At 49.7% G+C, this 13989-nt stretch overlaps 2 protein-coding genes across 2 annotated transcripts in view; one reads left to right on the forward strand and one right to left on the reverse strand.

The window, feature by feature from the left end:
- CPAMD8 (C3 and PZP like alpha-2-macroglobulin domain containing 8) overlaps nt 1-4010 on the forward strand; it is a 70064-nt gene extending 66054 nt beyond the window's left edge. Inside the window, exons 41-43 of the mRNA XM_060276488.1 lie at nt 911-991; nt 2058-2227; nt 2695-4010. Coding sequence (XP_060132471.1) covers nt 911-991; nt 2058-2224 — 248 coding nt within the window. The 3' untranslated portion in view covers nt 2225-2227; nt 2695-4010. The remainder of the gene's footprint in view (nt 1-910; nt 992-2057; nt 2228-2694) is intronic.
- Nucleotides 4011-4677: 667 nt separating this feature from the next.
- Nucleotides 4678-8678, reverse strand: F2RL3 (F2R like thrombin or trypsin receptor 3). Its single transcript, XM_035117009.2, has 2 exons — nt 8560-8678; nt 4678-6253 (listed from the first exon to the last, which is right to left on the reverse strand). The coding sequence occupies exons 1-2, from the start codon at nt 8660-8662 to the stop codon at nt 5184-5186; spliced, it is 1173 nt and encodes a 390-aa protein (XP_034972900.2). The 5' UTR covers nt 8663-8678; the 3' UTR covers nt 4678-5183.
- Nucleotides 8679-13989: the final 5311 nt, after the last annotated feature.

Genomic DNA, 13989 nt, shown 5'->3' on the forward strand with positions numbered 1-13989 from the left:
TCTGCCGCCAAGCTGCAACGGCCCTTTCCTATGACCCTCCCAACCCCCTGATGTGGGGAGAAAAGAGGAAGGAGGCTTTGCGAAGCGTTTCACAGCCTTCAACTGGAGGTGTCAGGAACGGAAGTCGAGGCCTTCTGCCTGCCAAGCAGGTGCTCTTGCCGCCGAGCTAAGCGCCTTCTTCCCCTCAAAAGCATTTCAAGATTCCAGTCCTCAGGGTTTCCGAATTGAGAGGTGGCTTAAATAGGAGCGCGGGAAGCTGCCTTGACGTTGAGTTAGACCATGCAATTCTGGGCTGCATCAATAGGAGTATAGCATCTAGATCAAGGGAAGTAATAGTCCCACTGTATCCTGCTCTGGTCAGACCTCACCTGGAGTACTGTGTCCAGTTCTGGGCACCACAGTTCAAGAAGGAGACTGACAAGCTGGAACGTGTCCAGAAGAGGGCAACCAAAATGGTCAAAGGCCTGGAAACGATGCCTTATGAGGAACGGCTTAGGGAGCTGGGTATGTTTAGCCTGGAGAAGAGAAGGTTAAAAGGTGATATGATAGCCATGTTCAAATATATCAAAGGATGCCATATAGAGGAGGGAGAAGGGTTGTTTTCTGCTGCTCCAGAGAAGCGGACACGGAGCAATGGATTCAAGCTACAAGAAAGAAGATTCCACCTAAACATTAGGAAGAACTTCCTGACAGTAAGAGCTGTTCGGCAGTGGAATTTGCTGCCAAGGAGTGTGGTGGAGTCTCCTTCTTTGGAGGTCTTTAAGCAGAGGCTTGACAGGCATATGTCAAGAATGCTTTGATGGTGTTTCCTGCTTGGCAGGGGGTTGGACTGGATGGCCCTTGTGGTCTCTTCTGATTCTATGATTAACCGGCTCCGCGCTGACCGCACTGACCGCTTTCCTGTCTGCAGGCCAGAATCACCCAGGAGAGACAGAGCCTGACTTCCGACCTCTGGAGCTGCCCGGTGTCTCGGAGGAACAAACCCCGATCGGTGAGGACCAGACCTCTGGACTGCCTCCGGAGATATATATTTTATATCTATCTATCTATCTATCTATCTATCTATCTATCTATCTATCTATCTATCTATCTATCTATCTATCCACACACACATTTATATCGTATCATAATCAGGCTTTTAAACCATTTCACACGACTGTGGTACCTTGGTTCCCAAACGCCAAAAACCCGGAAGTGAGTGTTCCGCTTTTAAACGTTTTTCGGAAGCCGGACATCCGACGCGGCTGTCGGCTATTGTTTCTGCGCCAATTAGAAGCCGCGGTGCCTTGGTTTCCGAACATTTCGGAAGTCAAAGGGACTTCGGAACGGATTAAGTTTGGCGCTTTTGTTTTGGCTCTTTATTTTGCGTTTTTGTTTTTGAGACTTTTTCGGTTCATTTGTTTTTGTGACTGTGTGGAACCCAGTTCAGCTACTGATAGATAGATGATAGATAGATAGATAGATAGATAGATAGATAGATAGATAGATAGATAGACTGATTGTGCAACTGCGGAAATGGATAAAAGCCCCCCATCCAAACAATGACTATCATCAGCGCAGGTAAGAAAAAGAAATTAATTTTCATTTCTACCATCTACAATACTGCCTTATTTATCTTCTAGTACAGTAAGTTGATTATTGCTTTCATTTTATGGCTCAATGTCCTCGTTAGAGAGTAAAATTCATGTGGAATGGCAGATTTAGGGGTTGTTTTTAAAAGTCTGGAACAGATTAATCCGCTTTTGCATGACTTTCTATGGGAATGAAGCGGGTCTTGGTTTTGGAACGCTTTGGTTTTGGAACGGAATTTCCGGAACGGATTCAGTTTGGGAATCGAGGGGCCACTGTATACATTTATATCATATCATCATCAGGCTTCTAAACCGTTTCGCCCTACCGGCAAAAAAAAAAAAAGAGAGTTAGAAATTTGGCAAAGCAACAAAGGAACCATTTCCCCGGCGATGGTTCCCTTTTGGCTCCAGGAGGGGGGGGGGGGCGGTGGAGCTATGGTAGGGTGGGATCCAGGCCCAGTTTGACCCCTTTTCTGTTTTTTCCAGAGGAAGCCCCCAGCTCCCAGCTGGACTTCTCCTACTACTCCTATGAATACGAAGTCGATCCCTACGCCATGTCGGAAGGGGACGCGTTTGAGCTGACGGCCCCCAGCAGCACCGCGGCAGCAGGAGGGGGCCGGTTTCAGGGGACACCAGTGCCTACAGGGGAGTGAAGGGTGAGTGGGGACCCGGGGTGGGGCGGTAGGGCAGGGGCTCATTACATAATCCACCCCCCCTCCAGCTCAGAGGGCATCAAAGCTCAATCCGGCTCTGGGTTTCCCTCTTTCCTTTTTGATGAAATTGAAATTAGTAATTATTAGTTGTTGTTATTATTATTATTATTATTATTAGGAAGAGTAATTTGATTCCATTCTCATTTCAATAATAGTTGTCATTATTATTATTATTATTATTATTATTATTATTATTATTATTACTTTATACTATTACTGGTAAAGGAATTATTAACTATTATTTATTATCATTCGGGGGAGTATTTTGATTCCATTCTCATTTCAACAATAGCAATTAGCAATTATTTGTCATTATTAGTAATCAATATTATTAATATGGGTTACTTTAGAATCAAATTGCACCCCCCCTAATCCCTTCCTCTTCCCCCCCACTTTCTGTTCTCCGCTAGGGCTCTCTTCCCCCCAATGCAGCAGAGGGCTGCCTCACACCGGAGACCCAGCCAGGCTTCTTCCACCGCCTCTCGATGCCGAGCCGAAGCCCAGCTACCCCCCAGGCATCCTGCCCCCGCCCCCCAGGCCCTCTGCACATGCTCCGTGCCAACCCCTTGCGCCACGCAAAGAAACCCAGGAGCTTTTCTGCCACAGAGGTGGAGCACGGACTCTCTCCCTCCCCAGCCAAGCCTCGTTCGGATCCGGACCCTGCTTCTTCCCTACCCCACCCACTGGCTTTGAGAGGCAAAGGTGGGCAAGAGGAAGCTGTCTGCCCGTGCCTGGCAAGATCTCACGGCACCCTCGAGATGCTCCCTGAACCCCACGCGCCCGAATCACCACCCTCTGTCCGTCCGCCGAACGTTCCCGCCTCTTTTTCGGTTGCGCTGAAGCGGGTCAGGCTGGATGACCCTTTGGGGTCCCGACGCCCAACTCTGCAATTGAGGAGCCAGGGCTAGGCTTTGGGGGTTTCCCTTTCTTCCTTTCCGCTAGCAAAAGTTCTCTGTTCTCCTGCACTCCCGTGCCGCCTTCCTCCCCTAATGCTTGCTGCATAAACCTGCCCCGTGAACAGGGCTTTCCCCCCCCCCCAACCCACCCTGGGCTGCCAAACAAACCCCTTCCCTTATTGAACCCACAACCCCTTGCTTTTCACTTTAAAAAGAGCAGGGGACACAGAGAAACAAAACTCCGGCCTTGGCAGATCCCGAGATACGAGCCACAACCTAGGAATTTTCTCATTTGGGGGGGTGAGAAAACAGGCTCCCCTCTTTCCATGTTTTTTTCTTTGCACAAACACCCCCCCCCCCGCAACAGTCCCAGGGTGCCAGGGACCCCCTGCACTCCACCTCTGAGCAAGGCAGCATGTGCCCCCCCTTGCTCGGAGGCTACCCAGAACCCTTTTGCTGTGCCGGTATTTATTTCGGAAACGGCGGTTCTGTGCGTCCAGGGGGGCGACCGGAGGGGCAGGCGAACCCCCACCACATGGCACCCAGCAGCCCCTCTCGCTTTCTCCTGTTTCCGCCCTAAAGTGGGGACCCCCCTCTCCCAGCACGACCAGCAGCTGGGAGACCCCTGACCTCTCTCTCTCTCCCCCACCCAGCCGCATTTCAGTAGGACGGACCACAAACCCGAGGCACGCGGGGGGAGGGGGCGTGGACCTTGGCACACGTTTCGGTAGCGAGTTCAAGTGCCCAGGTCATGGGCGGGTGGGTGGGGGCACGGGAGAAGAAGTTTGATTTAGATGCTGATAAAATATTTTATTAAAAACCGTTGTCTAAAAATCAAACTGCGCCTCTCGTTTCTTCCCAGAGAGAAGGGTTGGTTGGCGGATTAGGGTACAATCTCACGTTGCTGAAGCTCCGTTGACGAACATTCGCCTAAAAACGACGGGACGGGACGGCGTTTCCAAATCTGGGGGGGGGGGGGGCGGGGAGGTCCCCCCAAAAAATCAGCAAATGTTTTTTTTTTTGTCTGTGTGACAGCATAATGTATTGAAATTACCCAGCGCCCATTACGAATCAGGTTTGTGAACGAAATCTGCGGGCTTCCCGCTGTTTGCAAAGGAGCAAATCAAAGTTGCGTTTTCCGCTGAATTTGGGGGAACCACTTGCGCTGAGATAGTTCCATGGTTCCCCCCCCCCCATTGCTCCCTAAGCGAAAGTTTGTCCCTTTACAATACAGCAGACATGTCCAACCGGTTGATCGCGATCCACTGGTCGATCGTGGGTCTTCCCTGGTCAATCCTGGTCAATCGCGTGATCCCGATCGATCACACCTCTCCCCCAAAAAGTTCAGCAACTTTGATCAATGTTATTCATTTTATTCATTTAGTAGTAAGACACACAAATAAACAATACATTTACCCACGTAAACAAAATACTAACAAAACAATAAAACAAAAAAATGTAAAACATAAAACAAACATCACTCTTATTTCCCCCCCCCATATTTTTCTTAACCTTCTTAGGTGACTTCCCTGAGTCCCCCCCCCCTTCTGAATTTCACTATATATCATCATTAGCAATATTCTATTAAAATCTTAATCTTTCCCCTTGATAACCATAGAACACATTTATAAATTACACTAAACTATCTCTACAAAACTAAACCGAACTCCTCATTCTAAAACCGAAAGCCTATATCGACTTCCCTGAAAATTTCGAATTATTAAATATTACAATATTTCTTTAAATAAAATCGAAATCTGCAACTTTGGTCAATCCAACGGGTAAAGATCGCTGCCAGTTTTGTCATAGTGGGAGAGGAGATGGCAGTCTCTTGGGGAGTTTGACAATACAGGAAATCGTGGGGGTCTCAAAAAGTTACGATAGTGTTTTGTTTCATTTTCATGCCAGGGCCTGGGAGCATAGCTGCCAAGTTCTCCCTTTTTTTAAGGGACATTCCCTTATGCTGACTAGGCTTCCTCGCGAGAAAAGGGAAAACTTGGCAGCTATGCCTGGGAGCATTTTGTGGGCAGGGTCTCTTTGCTGGTTTTCAGGGAGACGGCAGAGTCCTTCCGCACCCCAAAGATCCTCCCCACCACCTTGGCGCGGAATTCCTCCGAGGCGTAGTAGTAGACAAAGGGGTCTACGCAAGTGTTGCAGGCGCTGGCAGCCAGGGCCCCCATGTACGCCACGTAGAGGGTCCCTCGGGCTTGGGCGCAGCGGCGCGAGTAGTGGAGGAGCAGGAGGACGTGGCTGGGGGTGTACAGAGCCACGGCCGAGGCCAGCACGACGACGGTCAGCTTGATGGCGGTGGCGTAGCGCTCCCCTTTCCCCGCCAGGACCCACAGGGTGGCGCCCGAGCACGAGGCCATGACCAGCAGCGGGGCCACGAAGCCGCCTGCCACCAGGGCGACGAAATAGGGGCGGAAATAGCCGGCGTCGTCCTCGGCGGGCAGGGCATCGTGGCACAAGACGCGGCCCTCCGTGCCCAGGAGGGGGAACGACTGGCGCCGCAGGGCCAGGGGCAGCGCCGAGAGGGCGGCTGCCCCCCAGGCGGCGCCGCAGGTGCCCGCCGCGAAGGCCGGGCTGCGGAAGGAGCGGGCCAGGAAGGGGTGGGCCACGGCCAGGTAGCGGTCGGCGCTGATGCAGGCCAGCAGCAGGAGGGAGCAGTACATGTTGGCGTGGAAGCCGGCCGTGGTAAGGCGGCACATGCCCTCTCCGAAGGGCCAGTGGTTGCCCAGGTAGTAGTAGGCGGCCTTGAAGGGCAGGATGAGGCCCAGCAGGAGGTCGGCGGCCGCCAGGTTCATCAGGAAGACGGTCGATGGGAGCTTCTCGATGCGCGTGGCCAGCACCCAGAGCGCCAGGGCGTTGGCTGGCAGCCCTACCAGGCAGACCAGGGCGTAGAAGGAGGGCAGCAGGAGGGTGGTCAGGGGGCTGCCGAGCTGCGCCTGCGAGGACGGGGGCAGGACCAGGAAGGTGGTGCGGTTCAGGGTCACCTTGGTGGAGGGGATGGCCCGGGGGCACAGGCCTGGCGGCGGGCTCTGGGGGGCCTCGGTCCCGTTGGGGGTGGCATAATCTGGGGAGGCAAAAAGAGGTGGGGTTAGTGGCATTGGAGCCAAAGCCCGCTGCCCATGTCCATTTATTTTAAAATAATTTTCATTCATTTTTCAAAAATAAACAAAACACAAACAACAAATGTACAGTCATACCTCGGTTTATGTATGCCTCGGTTTGAGTATTTTCAGTTTAAGTACTCCGCGGACCTGTCTGGAACGGATTAATCCGTTTGGAAAGTGGTCATCAATGGCTCCTCCTCATCCTGGAGAGTAGTGACTAGTGGGGTGCCACAGGGTTCTGTCTTGGGCCCAGTCTTATTCAACATCTTTATCAATGACTTGGATGATGGGCTTGAGGGCATCCTGAGCAAGTTTGCAGACGACACCAAATTGGGAGGGGTGGCTAATACCCCAGAGGACAGGATCACACTTCAAAATGACCTTAACAGATTAGACAACTGGGCCAAAGCTAACAAGATGAATTTTAACAAGGAGAAATGTAAAGTACTACACTTGGGCAAAAAAAATGAAAGGCACAAATACAGGATGGGTGACACCTGGCTTGAGAGCAGTACATGTGAAAAGGACCTAGGAGTCTTGGTAGACCAAAAACTTGACATGAGTCAGCAGTGTGATGCAGCAGCTAAAAAAGCCAATGCAATTCTGGGCTGCATCAATAGGAGTATAGCATCTAGATCTAGGGAAGTAATAGTACCACTGGATTCTGCTCTGGTCAGACCTCACCTGGAGTACTGTGTCCAGTTCTGGGCACCACAGTTCAAGAAGGATACTGACAAGGTGGAACGTGTCCAGAAGAGGGCAACCAAAATGGTCAAAGGCCTGGAAACGATGCCTTATGAGGAACGGCTTAGGGAGCTGGGTATGTTTAGCCTGGAGAAGAGAAGGTTAAGGGGTGATATGATAGCCATGTTCAAATATATAAAAGGATGTCATGTAGAGGAGGGTGAAAGGTTGTTTTCTGCTGCTCCAGAGAAGCGGACACGGAGCAATGGATTCAAACTTCAAGAAAGAAGATTCCACCTCAACATTAGGAAGAACTTCCTGACAGTAAGAGCTGTTCGGCAGTGGGATTTGCTGCCAAGGAGTGTGGTGGAGTCTCCTTCTTTGGAGGTCTTTAAGCGGAGGCTTGACAGGCATATGTCAAGAATGCTTTGATGGTGTTTCCTGCTTGGCAGGGGGTTGGACTGGATGGCCCTTGTGGTCTCTTCCAACTCTAGGATTCTATAATTCTATGATTCCATTACTTTCAATGGGAAAGTACGCTTCAGGTTAAGTACAGACTTCCGGAACCAATTGTGTTTGTAAACCGAGGTACCACTGTACAGGGGGTCACGAGGAGTCGGACACGACTAAACGACTAAACAACAACAACAACAACAACAACAACAAAAGTTCATGAGAGATGGAAAAAAGATAAAAGTCCCTGCCAGAGAAGAATAGCAGATTAAGTTGATGGATTCTGCTGAAACGGCTAAAATGACCGGAAGAATCAGGAAGACCAAAATTTTAATAAGGAACGGGAAAAATTTATTATCTATTTTAAGAACCATTGTAAACAGCTAAAATCCTTTGTAGGACTGGAATAACACTTGTAGTTTAATGGTGAATTTTGGACATAATGGAGATGTGAAAGATTTGATTATAAAAGATGCAGGAAGAAATGACTAACTAACAATAGCAAAGGAGAGCAGGGAAGTCCAGGAGATTATTTGGGATCTTGTTTTTAGGTTGTATGTTGGAGATGTAATCGCAAAATTGTAATCTGAAAAGCCAAATAAGTAATTTAAAAATGGCAATAATGAAAAAGTCCAGGAAATTGCAAGAATAACAATTCCAGAAAGCAATAACATAATAATAATAATTTATTATTTGTACCCTGCCCATCCAGCTGGGTTTCCGCAGCCACTCTGGGTGGCTTCCAACAAAGATTAAAATACATTAAAATGTCACACAATTCCAGAAGGCCAAATTAAAATCCTTGGGTTTTCCAAAAGCAGCTTCCGTGCTTCTTCGCCACAACCTACCAAGCTAAATGTCCAGCCACGGAAATAATAGCAGGAGGAATTGATTCATAAGAGGGCCTATATAGGGGATGGATGGAAGTCCAGGAGATTCCTGGGGAACTTTTTTTTATGTGGTTTATGTTTGATATATCTCCGTAAAAGTTGAAAAACCCAATAAATAAAATTTTAAGAAAAGAAAGTCCCCACGGCTGTCTGCCGCAGCACCCCGGGCCAAAAGCAGAATCTTGCACCCTCCTGCCCAGCTAAAGGGGGGGGTCCTGGGGGTCTTCCCCGCCACTTACCATCGTAGTCGTCGGCTGCCACAGCCTTCGCCAGCTGCCCGCACAAGAGGCACAGTGTGAGCAGCCGGAGAGGAAGGCTTGGCCCCGCTCCGCACAGATGCATCCTGCTTCGGAGAAGTCGCTGCTGCAAGGAGCGACGTCCTGACTCAGCCTCTTAACTCCAGGAAACACTCCCCACCCCAAACCCGGTGACACTGCAGAGTCCGTCCCCCCCTGCAATTCCCTTGCACGCGACAAAAGTCTTCTCTTTCGCAGAATCGGCAGAGGAAGAGGCCTGTGCCAGGCATTTCTCAGACCACAGCTAATCTTCCCTCGGTAGAATGACGGATCTTGCGTAGGACACTTAGCTATTGGCTTTGCCTAAACTCAAATCCCCCCCGGTCTAATACCCCCAGGGCTGCAAGATTGTCACAAGAGCGCCTGGAGTGAAATTGTCTGTCGAAAACTTCCCTCTGTCTGGTGGTTTATCCCCACCACAGCTCCTCACTTTGGGTTTTAGCAAAGCAAACTGTCTATAATTTGTCAGCGCCTAAGTGACAGGAGTGCCTGGCGTGCTCTGGTCCATGGGGTCACAAAGAGTCGGACACGACTAAACGACTCAACAACAACAAAATGATCTCGAGCGTCAGAACAGCTTGGCCAAAATAAGGAGATTTTGCCCATGGTGTGACTATTTTCCACCTTCCCATTTCGACTCTTCGGCACCCTATCTGCATAACCGAGCAATTCCAAAATACAGACATGCTTTTACTTTTGCAATAATGAATGTCTTGCCCTTGGCTGGACTTCATAGAATCGTAGAGTTGGAAGAGACCACAAGGGCCATCCAGTCCAACCCCCTGCCAAGCAGGAAACACCATCAAAGCATTCCTGACAGATGGCTGTCAAGCCTCTGCTTAAAGACCTCCAAAGAAGGAGACTCCACCACACTCCTTGGTAGCAAATTCCACTGCCAAACAGCTCTTACTGTCAGGAAGTTCTTCCTAATGTTTAGGTGGAATCTTCTTTCTTGAAGTTTAAAGAAAGAAGATTCCACCTAAGATTCCACCTTGAGGGACGATTCCAACAGATTCCACATGAAAAACGTCCATGTGGAAATGGCAGTCCCAAATCGGTGGCGCATGCCCTTCTGGCTAAAGACTTGAGGAATGAGATTATTACTCCTCTTTTCTTGTCCATTCTGGGTCACCCAGCCACTGCCCCAGTGTCCTTTCCCTGGGCAGATCAAGATGAATCATAGAATCATAGAATCATAGAGTTGGAAGAGACCACAAGGGCCATCCAGTCCAACCCCCTGCCAAGCAGGAAACACCATCAAAGCATTCCTGACATATGCCTGTCAAGCCTCTGCTTAAAGACCTCCAAAGAAGGAGACTCCACCACACTCCTTGGCAGCAAATCCCACTGCCGAACAGCTCTTACTGTCAGGAAGTTCTTCCTAATGTTTAGGTGGAATCTTCTTTCTTGTAGTTTGAATCCATTGCTCCGTGTCCGCTTCTCTGGAGCAGCAGAAAACAACCTTTCTCCCTCCTCTATATGACATCCTTTCATATATTTGAACATGGCTATCATATCACCCCTTAACCTTCTCTTCTCCAGGCTAAACATGCCCAGCTCCCTAAGCCGTTCCTCACAAGGCATCGTTTCCAGGCCTTTGACCATTTTGGTTGCCCTCTTCTGGACACGTTCCAGCTTGTCAGTATCCTTCTTGAACTGTGGTGCCCAGAACTGGACACATATCCAGCTCCCTAAGCCGTTCCTCATAAGGCATCATAAGATGAGCAGGTGACAGCAAAGGTGGCAAGGTTTTTAGCTGGGGCAATCAGAATAAGGTCCACTATTTGACCATTGATTCAAAGCCCTAAAATGTATTTTATATAATTGACTTTTTATTTCTGTTCTTTGTATATCATGTTGTTTTATAGCTACGGCCAACGGCTGATGCAAATAAAGATTCATTTATACATCCATTCATTCTCAGACCACGGCTGGAAGAGGGAGGGCAAAATAGCATTCCTCCATCTCTAGCACAAATGGGGTTATCGAGGCTGCAGGGAGGCCGGGTCACATGCTGGGCATGCAGAAGGGCTGGAAGGCAAATGCCCAGCAGCCATCTCCAGCCAGTGTTGCTGTACCAGTGTACCAAAACCGAGGTGGGCACATATAAGCTAAAGCAAAAAAAATCAACACAAAAGCCGCCCAACAGAACTGTGCACGAAACAGCCCGTTTGAAAATTCATTTTATGTGAATCGTCGTGTTTTCAGCATCAAATGCTAACGAGCGTAGATATTGCAATCTTGTGACCGTACAAGGCTCACGGAATGAAATACCCCCATAAACTGACAAGAACAGCAACAGCGACAAAGCTTTATTACGGTCGGAGACCAGCATAAGGAGGGAGGGGTTTACAATCATCTGAAATCTTTTTAATAATACGTTTTTTAATTTTTTTTAAAAAAACTAGGAGTTAAAACAGAAAGTATATAGAAAAGTCTATGAGAATCCAACCTTGGCAGGATTTTAAACACACTTGTAACGTACAGATAAGTTAGGAAGATGAAAAATTGGAGAAGTATTGATATGCAGTTGAAAATAGAATGAAGAGGACCCGTGGGTGGGATGGGCGGAAGTCAGGAGATTCAGAACAATCTCAATATTTGGATTTTGTACTGTATTTTTGATGTAAGTTTATTTTAATTTTTTTCTTTGAAACTCCAATTTTAAAAATTGTTTTTTTTAAAAAAAAGTGGTGGACTCTCCTTCCTTGGAGGTTTTCAAGCAGAGGTTGGGCGGCCATCTGTCCTGGACGCTTTAGCAGAGATTCCTGCATTGCATGGGGTTGGACTGGGTGACCTCTGGGGGGGTCCCCCTTCCAACTCTACAATTCCACATCCAAATACTTCAGTAGTGCTCTCCGGGGTTTTCGGAGTCAGGGGATACTCCCAGCCCCGCTCCCTGGAGATTCCGCCAGGGATGGAAACCGAGACCTTCTGCAAGCCAAGCAGCTGATCTGCCTCAAGTGGCGCTGGGTGCAGTTCCCAAAGGGGAGGGGAGGCTCTGAGGCAGCTTCCTTCTGCAGGCTGTCTCCGAGGGGCATCTCTCTCCCCCCCCCGCCCCGGTTATAAACATCCTTGGCGTCCCCACAAGGGCCTGTCTTTCTGCTGCTGATAAGCACTAGGAAATGACCTCAAAGGATGCCGAGAAAGGAAGAGGAAACTTCTGGCCGCAGATAGCAGCCTGCGAACGGCTCGGGAGACGGGAAGCAGCCCCTGTCGGAGAGCTTTGGGGCCAGGCAGCGCAGCAATGAACCCCTTAAATCGGTGGTGGCGAACCTATGGCATGTGCGCCAGAGGGGGCACTCAGAGCCCTTTGTGGGCACACGCGCCGTCACCCGAGCACTGAGTTCGCCAGATTTTTACGGTTCCGTGAGATGCAGACAACCCCGTGTTTTCTTACTTCTCCAGATAAAACCCAATGTGACCAACGTGGTCTTTCCGGCTTACACGGGTTAAGATTTAGGAAACCTGGAGAGGGGGCTATTGGCATTTCAAGATAGCTCTATCTGGAAAAAATAAATTCTGCTGACCTGCGTGAAACACTTGAGAAGATAAGGAGGAATGACAAAGGACATGACACTTAGTTCTGAAAGGATGAGTCGTGGCTGGACAAATTACCAGCATGCAGACAACAGCAAAAATCGTATTGTTTCCAAAGCATGCCAAATGCAAACTTTTACCTTTCCATAAAAAGTGGGTTCGTATAATTGAAAGCTCTGCTATTGTGCGTGTGTTTTCTTTTTAGACAAAAGATGTTAATGTGCGAGTTTTCTAAACTAAAACCTTAGTTGTTGTTTAGTCGTTTAGTCGTGTCCGACTCTTCGTGACCCCATGGGCCATAGCACGCCAGGCACTCCTGTCTTCCACTGCCTCCCGCAGTTTGGTCAAACTCATGTTCGTAGCTTCGAGAACCTTAGTATTGAGGTTAAATTGCCGTGTTGGCGCTTTGCGATAACTCAGTGGGTTTGGGCGCTCGGTCTCTGAAAGGTTCACGGTCACTGCCCCCCCCCCAAACTTCACAACCATCCTCCCATCCTGTCTGAGCAGAGATTGGGTTCTCCCTCTGGGAACCCGCACGCGGAACCCATCTCCCCTTGAGGGCTGGAAATGAGAACATGGGCGGCTAACAGATTGAGGTTGAATCCTGACAAGACAGGAGGACAGTTTGGGGGGGATTCGGTGAGTGGGTGTGGACTCCCTGGTCCTGATTGGGGCAACTGTGCCCCTGAAGGACCAGGTGTGCAGCCTGGGAGTCATTTTGGACTCACCACTGTCCATGGAGGCGCAGGTCAATTCTGTCTCCAGGGCGGCTGCCTGCCTGCTCCATCTGGTACGCAGGATGAGACCCTCCCTGCCCGCAGACTGGCCAGAGTGGTGCATGCTCTGGTTATCTCCCGCTTGGACTACTGCAATGGGCTCTACATGGGGCTACCTTTGAAGGTGACCCGGAAACTGCAACTAATCCAGAATGCGTCAGCTAGACTGGGGACTGGGAGCGGCCACCAAGACCACATAACACTGGTCCAGAAAGGTTCGGTCTCTGAAAGGTTCACGGTCACTGCCCCGCCCCCAAACTTCACAACCGTCCTCCCATCCTGTCTGAGCAGAGATCAGGTTCTCCCTCTGGGAACCCGCACGCGGAACCCATCTCCCCTTGAGGGCTGGAAATGAGAACATGGGCGGCTGGAAATGAGAACATGGACAGTACCTGGCTCCCAGGACGTTTTCAAGCACAATTCAAAGGGTTGGTGCTGACCTTGAAAGACCGAAATGGCCCAGTAGACCTGAAGGAGCATCTCCACCCCAGACACTGGGGTCCCTCTCCCGAGGGTCTTCTGGCGGTTCCCTCCCTGGGAGAAGTGAGGGCAGGCACTTCTCCCAGGGAGGGAACCGCCAGAAGACCCTCTCGGTGGTGGCACCCGCAGAGGGCCTTCTCGGTGGTGGCACCCGCCCTGTGGAACGCCCTCCCATCAGATGTCAAGGAGATAAACAACTATCTGACTTTTAGAAGACATCTGAAGGCAGCCCTGTTTAAGAAAGTTTTTAATGTTTGGTGTTTGATTGTGTTTTTAATATTCTGTGGTAAGCCGCCCAGAGTGGCTCGGGAAACCCAGCCAGATGGGCGGGGTATAAATAATAAAATTGTTGTTGTTGTTGTTGTTATAAGAGATTGCCAGATTGGGCCAGTAGCCACCATTGGAGCTCTCCTAAATGGATTTGCCTCCTTGAGCGCTGCTCATGCCTCTTTGCTCGCCAAGATGTACAAAAACCAGCCCTACTGTACAAAAAGGAGGGAGGATTCGCACCCAGTGCCCTGCACAAATCTGCCTCTTGCACCCCGGCCCCCAGAAGGTGAACGGGGCCCTCAGGTGA

Source organism: Zootoca vivipara, chromosome 6, assembly GCF_963506605.1.
Source record: "Zootoca vivipara chromosome 6, rZooViv1.1, whole genome shotgun sequence".
Lineage (NCBI taxonomy): Eukaryota > Metazoa > Chordata > Lepidosauria > Squamata > Lacertidae > Zootoca > Zootoca vivipara.